Genomic DNA, 7,431 nt, shown 5'->3' with positions numbered 1-7,431 from the left:
TACTTTTTTTGCTAATTTAATTTTCAGGCTCTTGCCCCATACATAATTCCACAGCTGAGAAATTGCAGGCAATGCAATGAAAAGATTTCTCAGGTTTTTAAATCCTTATTCTTATTTAAATTGTTAATATCTGTGTTCCTCTAAATTGTTTTAAAACTCTACTTGTTTTCAGTTTTCTAAAATCTTGTTTAAAATCACAGACTTTTTGAGCTGTTCAATTATTTTCATGAATCAGACCCTAGAAAAAAATCTGATCTGCTTAATATTTCTGTATATTACCTTCATGCATTTAGACTATATAAACTATTAATATTGAAATTTTAAACAATGATCTTTAATACTTAGGTTAACTTCACAGGTGTGTGCGATAATCGCAGCAGGTCAGAAGAGTACCCAAAAGATCTAAACTGAAGAAGTTATCGATTTCATAGGTTTGAAGTGGTGTCTTAATTGACTCTGAACTGTGACTAAGAATCAAAGTGGAGAAAATCACCTAAATTTACCCTCCCCCTTAGTCAGCGGTAAGCTTCCTAGGACCCTCCCCAAACCAAATAAGGACGGGAAGAATGTGCTAAGCACTAAGTGTGCTAAGAATAAAGTTGAGCTGGGATGGATAAGGTTACTCTGAACTCTATATTTCATGTTTCCTGACATACCCCCCAAAGAACTGCAATTATGCTAGCAAGGCTGCAGGAGCGTTAAAGCGGTCTTTCCCAGTTCTTTTGCTTTTTGCTGCCTTTCCATGTGTCCCTGTCCTGTTTAGAACTGGGCCTTATTACTTTTTATTTGCAGTACGCGTGGTTCTTAGGATATTAAAAAAAACCACGCTGAAGATTCACTGTGAGGCATGTCTATTTTTGTTAGAGACTGATACTTTAGATTGAGCTTTGTGTTTTCTTTGGAAGGTCTTACGTTGCTTTGGGAGGGTAGGAGTCTCAGAGGAAACAGAAAGTTCAGAGGGGTGCAAAAGAAGAAGGAACAGAATTAGAAAAAGCAGAGGTCATCCCTCCTTCTCATTCTGCAGCTCCTGCAAGAGCCAGCAACCTAAAAGTATTATCTAAGCTGCCACGGTAGATCTTGACCTTTATAACAGAGTATCTCTTACCATCATCATCATGGCCGAGATCACAGCAGAAGGTACGGTAACTATTTTCAAGTATAATTAACCAAAAATGATATGTACTTTGACAGTGTAATTGAGCTAACATGTCAATATAATTTGTTGCTTTCGGCAAATAATGCTTTCACTCCAGGATCAATTAACTCTGTTTGTTGGATTGCTTTCTACTTTTCTTTCCTGTTTTTTCTTTCTTTTTCACTCCTGTAGCCTGAGTTTCTACCAGTTACTGAAGCTAGATCTCTGTACACCTCTAAAAATAGCATTAGTTTCATTTGCAGAATGACACTCCTTAGGCAGCTCCATTAGAGTGATACAAGGGGAACGTTTGAATGTCAGGTGGTTCTAGCCTCAAGCCTTTGCTCAGGTAAAGCTTTGGTTGTGCCGTATAATAGGAGGTTTGCCAGAGTCCGAATAGCTTAGTTTGGTGGCCCTGATTTTTCCATAAGGGGGACAGAGTATTTGTGACCTGTACACAAAGTTACCGAAGGGTAAAAGCTATCAACTCTGCAATCCTTATTCAGGTAAATTTCTAAAGGAGTCAGTGAAAGTTGTGCTGAAATAAGTACACCATAGCCAGGCCTGCAAGAATGAAAGGCAATTGTATTAACCAATAAATACATATTCTAAACTATGAATATTTCATGTACTTTAATATTTCCTGACCATTCATATTTAAATAACATTTTAGATGCATAACAATATTTTATCAACCACAGTCAGACAGGGGATATATTTAAAATGCAACCTTCTTAAATTTAATACTGAATATTTTAGTTGAATTTCATTCTAACCTTTTTTTTTTTTCCCCAGTGTGGATCACTCCACTGTTTATCCAAATTTAATAATGACACTACAAAACAAAGTGTTTTAAAATAGTCTTCTGAAAGATATTTTTATGTACACATCAAGGTTATGTGGAGTTTCAGTGTATGACAGTTGTACTTTGCATCTTCCATTTTTCATTGTTAATATTTGTAAGAGGATCTGTGTTAAGCATTATTAGAGAGTGAGCCCATTGTTTTCAAAAGGACTGATGTTAGTACTATGTCAAATAGTACAATCCTTGCCTGATGCCTGATTAGCCACAGCAAGGAGGCAATGTGTATATGATTTTTAATCAGGAATTGGAAGGATGTACAATTTGCTTCTGGCAGCAAATACTGCCAAACCAGGCGGCTCAGCCTGACAGCCATAACCCAAATGCTAGCACTACTTTATCTGGATATTCTTGACCAGGTATGTTGGAAGCATTGGTTATTTTGCAGCTGCTGCCAGGGAAGTGTGTGAAATTATATTAGCCTTCCAGAATGAATGCATTAATACCATCAATGTAACAGGAGCAGTATGGAAATACCTCTTGCAAGGTTCTCCAAACAAAAAAATCTCCCAAATTAGCGAGATTTTTACTTCAAAATTAACAGCAAAAATAGAAGACTTTTCAATCAGTCTGGAAATGACTTTTCAGACATTTAGCTTATTAAAGAAAGAAAATAAAAGTCCCTAAAATAAAATACAAATAAAACAAGAAATCTGAAAATGTTTTTATAGAGCTTTTGTAGTGGTTTTACAAGTGTTCCTTAGCTGTAATATTGTGTGCCTTTCTTCAGTGTTTTTTCTGTGCAAAGCAATAGACTTCAGGTGATAAGGGCCATCAGCTCTACAATAAGCTGACCTTCAGCATGACAGGTAAATAAGCCATATAAGTAGTTCAGTTTTGTTTTGTTTAGTTTTTTTATATTTGGAATAGACTCGTGTCGATTGGCTGATTTTTAAATTCTGGGTCCATGAGATGGAAATTTTACTTATGGCAGCAAACTAAAAATTCAGCCTGGGGCTAATGTCTCACTGCAGTTCGTTTTCCTCTGGGCTACTGCTGGCACTCACAAGGCAGTCTGAAAGTTCAGATCTAAACTTCAGCAACATATATTTCGGATAAACAGAAAGCAATTAAAATGCCTCTTGCTACACACAATTCCTTTTTGATTTTTTTTTTTGCTTGTTTCGTATTACGTCTCAGCCCATGATTTACTGGGGTCTTCATGACTATATTAGAATTAAAGTACTTGCTCCTTGTGGCAGGTATTCTTAACTCTGTTTTACACTATCAGCCACACATCAACTAGACTGTCAAACTCCTTGCCTTTTGTGGTACCATGGTGGCACGTCAGGGAGCACAGCACAACAGAGATGCTGGCTTCAATGCTGCCATAGCCAGTATGGCTGCTGGTGTGTAGAGATTGTCCAGCCCTGGCAGAGTGATGCTGTTTGTACATATTCCAAGGTATCTTCTCCTGACAACCCATGTCAATACCATGTCAAATCCAGACACAGGTGCCTGGGACCGATGGGGTACTCTTTCAGGTTGACATCACAGTAATGGCAATGAAACTAAGCAGCTTAAAAATGTAGCCACCAAGCAATGACACTGGCTTGTCTACTTGCATTGCAAGGCACATGCGCTGCCTGTTCATTTCCACAGGTACAAATTGTTAGTTGTGGAAATACTGGTGAAGTGTACCCAGGGGAAGACAAAAAGACAGCAATTTGTAAATGTCCTTAGAAAGTTGGCAGAACCTAGATCTCCTGCTGGCAAATATTTAGAAGAAGGTTCCAAAGGATTATCTTCAGCATCCTCATATTACATGTAATTGCAATCACAGAAACATACTGTTAAATAGTGGAAGTACTTAAGAATGTATAAAAAAAAAAAAATCTCAGTACAAAGACTAGGTACTCTGTCTTTGCAATACTCTCAGGATCTATTGTTGTTGTTGTTATTACATTTCAGCTGTTACTGCGTATTCTGTAATGTCCAGGGACTTTACTGTGATCTGTTTAAGAGCTTGCCTGGAAAGCCACTGTTATCTAACTATGCTACTCTGCTGTGTTTATGAATACGAGGATTGGACTGGAATCAATGGCAGATGTAGTTAGAGAGGCCACTGCTGAAATACAAGTACAAAACACCTGGCACCTCTGAGAAATGGCTTCTACCAACGTACAGCTTATTCTGTATGTGCACAATAGCTCCAGCAGCAGCCCTATAGTTGGTCCTTTCTAGTCCAATCTACTGCAGGTCACAGTGCAAGGCTGATGGCTGTCCCCTGGCACTTTATCCTCCCACGTAGCGAAGAATGAACAGAGACCCAGCTCTGCCTGCTGCAGTGCCCTGGAGACTATGCACTGATCTAATCCGGGGACATGAGGAGAGGAGAAAGTCAAGGATTCTATGCCAGCTGTTTGTCTGCCACAACTTGTTTCCCCGGGGGAGCAAGAGATAAGCAGGAGTCAAACAGAAATGTGACAATGAGTTGCAGTTTGGTCCTTATTTTGCTGCTGAGAGCTGTGCAACGACACGTTCCCTCTGTCTTGAGGCGGGCTGCAAGGAGACAGGCTAGCCCTGAGGCCACACACAGCTCGTCAGTGACAAAATCAAAATTAGCTTCTGGATTTCAGTCCTTTTCGCAGGCTATTTGATAACTACGAAAAGTTTTAAGATGTAAACCATTTCAAAAGGCAGATTTAACAAGATCTGTATGTTTGAAGATTAATAGACATGAAACTGATAAGGTATGAGAAATAACAGACAAGAGCCAGAGGGTAAAATCATGATGACTGCACGAGAGTGATGGCCAGAAGCTAACAGCAGTCTCCAGTTGGCATAAAGTTTAGCAACATCACACTACAGCAAGGGGGACGTAGCTACTTCCCATGGTAATTCATGAGTTGCTGCTAGAGGTGCTAGTTGTACTGACTGCAAAAGGGGCCAAGATAAATAAACTAGATTAGATGATTCATTGTGATGGCTAAAGGTGTGTGAGGTGTTTCCTAGCCCTCAGCCGGACTGCTGTTTAAGCATTGAGATAGGAGGTTTCTACAAAATTTATTTGTAATTGGCAAACGTGCAAAATTAAAAGATGTCTTTGCTTTCTGATGTTGATGAGGAAGGAGATAGTATACCTTTTGCAGCAGAGTAAGGGAAATACAACAATTTTGGCAATTATTTTTTGAAAGAATCAGTCTGCTCTTGTTCAAAAGTACCAGGTAAGTCAACAGTTTAATTACTCAGAGACAAAAAAAATCAGAAAACCCAGGACTGCCTGTAAAATAGTAAGTCTTTGGGGGAAAAAGAAGCTCCAAATTCTCACTGAAATTTCTTAAAGCTTAGATTCTGCTGTGTCTTTGGGTCTGGACAACTGAGCTGGTTAGTCTGGCTGCAGGCTGGGTGCTCTCCCATAGCCTATTGAGGCAAGCAAACATGAGGCCAAATTTGTTAGCTTACTTTTTAGGTTTAAGGATTTGTGGACAGTTATTCACAGCTGGTACAGTATCTATGCATGTTCAGTTGTTACAGAGAAACTGTAACATATTGTCACCCTGTGTAGCCCCCTAGAAAGTCAGCTAGCTCTGCAGCTAAACCAGATGTTTAAGCTAATGCACGGTGTTGCTAGCCCAAGACAGGCTAAAAGTGTGTGTGTGCAGTTAACTCATGTTTTCTTGTGTGCAAACAGCCGGACTGTAGGGCTGATCACTTATTCACTTTTTTTTTTAAAGAGCCTTGTATGCATAAGTGTTTGGAACATATTTTAAGGTTACTTATATAATGCGAAATATGTTTAAAAGCCTGGTAGCATTTTCAAGTTATCAGTGGGAACTGATCACCCCAATTTAAAAAGAAAATCTGTGCAACCACTTAGTCAAAAGTCCCAATCTACGCCTCCAGGTACCTCATCCTTGAAAAAATTCTGGTCTATAAATATTTTGAGTACTTCTACCCATTGCCTACAATGTGAACACCAAGTAAGAGGTGGATTCATGCTGCTTTTACTGCTCTGGAAAGCAGAAAATGGTTTGGTTTAAAATACATTTCATAATATAGGTCTGGCTTCAGTCCAGGGCACACTAAGGACAGAGAAACCAGACTTGCCTGTTTTGAGGCAGGTCAACTGTTTACAGAAGTGGAGAAGCTTTTCTCTTCATTCTGTTGCTAATATTCCCTGGCTTCTGCTCTGTTTAAGCAGATTGAACTAGTGGACTGTGCTCATTTTACCAGCTTAAACCATATTTAAATTAGTAGAGGGTGGATTACTTTAAATTAAAATGATTGATAAAAACTTTTACATCACCAATTTTAATCACGATTTAAATAGAAAAAAAAGAAATTTGGATTTCAAACAGCAACTTTAATAATTTTTGCATATGCCTTCCTGTTGGCTGATTACTAATATAGTGACTGAATACAGCCTTTCTCACTAAATCTCTGCCTTTTACTCTTAGAAAATAATCTAAATATCTATTAAACAATTCCATAGTTCTGGAGCCATTTATTGAGATTCTTAGTCTTTACATTGGTATTTTTATGATAGAGAATGGTAAATGGTGCATTTCTTTTTTACTAAATAATGTTTTCATTTTCACGTGTGATTTATGTCAAGCTTCATTAGGATGGAAATTGGAATTCAATTAAAATGGTACAAGCCCAGCATTTTTTAAATTGTTTATTTGTGTACTGTATATGTACTGGATATACAGGAAAAGTCAATTTTAAATAGAACAAGTAATCTAAGTCATTTATTAAACAAATATAATACTATTTGTAATTTAGTTTCTGGCCACTGCATTCTACAAGAATATATAAGTGATAGAGCTCATTTTCTTTCATGTAATGTTTTTTCAAAGGTTAGAGAAAGGAAACATGTTTTCTACCTCTTTTAAACAAATCCTAATTACTTGTTGACATAGCATAAGATTTCATCGAGTTCCAATAGTAAAAAAAAAATTGAAATCAAGAACATATTCTTTGTAGCTGCAAACAGACTATACTCTCAGAAAAGGGCTAGCTTAATTTAACTCTGCCTAGCCAGTGATTTCTAATACCTTGGTGATTTCTCCACCTTTCTTCACAAATGTAGTGACTTGATCATAGCTTCATGTTTAAATGTAAGTGATTTCTATAGATAGAAGTGTAGAAGTATATAGTAATGTAAAAATGTAGTCCTTAGCACAGGTTTTCATAATTTCGTATTTAATTTTTAAAAGGTGTATTTTTAAACGTATTTAAAGAAAACTTCAGTTTGTTATTCAAAAAACATCAACAATTACAGTCCCTGCCTTCCCCCACTGCAGCATCATTTGAGTGGGGCTTAAAAAGGAGAATTATTAAAGATTAATATTGAAATGTCTTCAGTAGCTTTAAATGTAACAATGTTTTTTTATGCAGTGCTTTCACACCAATTTAGAACCAGTTCAAAGTTATGGTCAAAAAGAACTTTACAGAGACATGCAGGCTTAGCACCCTTAATGCTTAACGT

At 37.5% G+C, this 7,431-nt stretch overlaps 1 protein-coding gene across 1 annotated transcript in view; it reads left to right on the top strand.

Annotated features, from left to right (window-relative positions):
- Window positions 1-730: 730 nt before the first annotated feature.
- The window catches only part of TRDN (triadin), a 46,387-nt gene continuing 39,686 nt past the window's right edge, over window positions 731-7,431 (top strand). Inside the window, exon 1 of the mRNA XM_037391775.1 lies at window positions 731-1,137. Within this exon, the coding sequence (XP_037247672.1) occupies window positions 1,116-1,137 (22 nt within the window). The 5' untranslated portion in view covers window positions 731-1,115. The remainder of the gene's footprint in view (window positions 1,138-7,431) is intronic.

The sequence above is a fragment of the Falco rusticolus genome, chromosome 6, assembly GCF_015220075.1.
Source record: "Falco rusticolus isolate bFalRus1 chromosome 6, bFalRus1.pri, whole genome shotgun sequence".
Lineage (NCBI taxonomy): Eukaryota > Metazoa > Chordata > Aves > Falconiformes > Falconidae > Falco > Falco rusticolus.
This window is presented reverse-complemented; position numbering and strand designations above follow the sequence as displayed.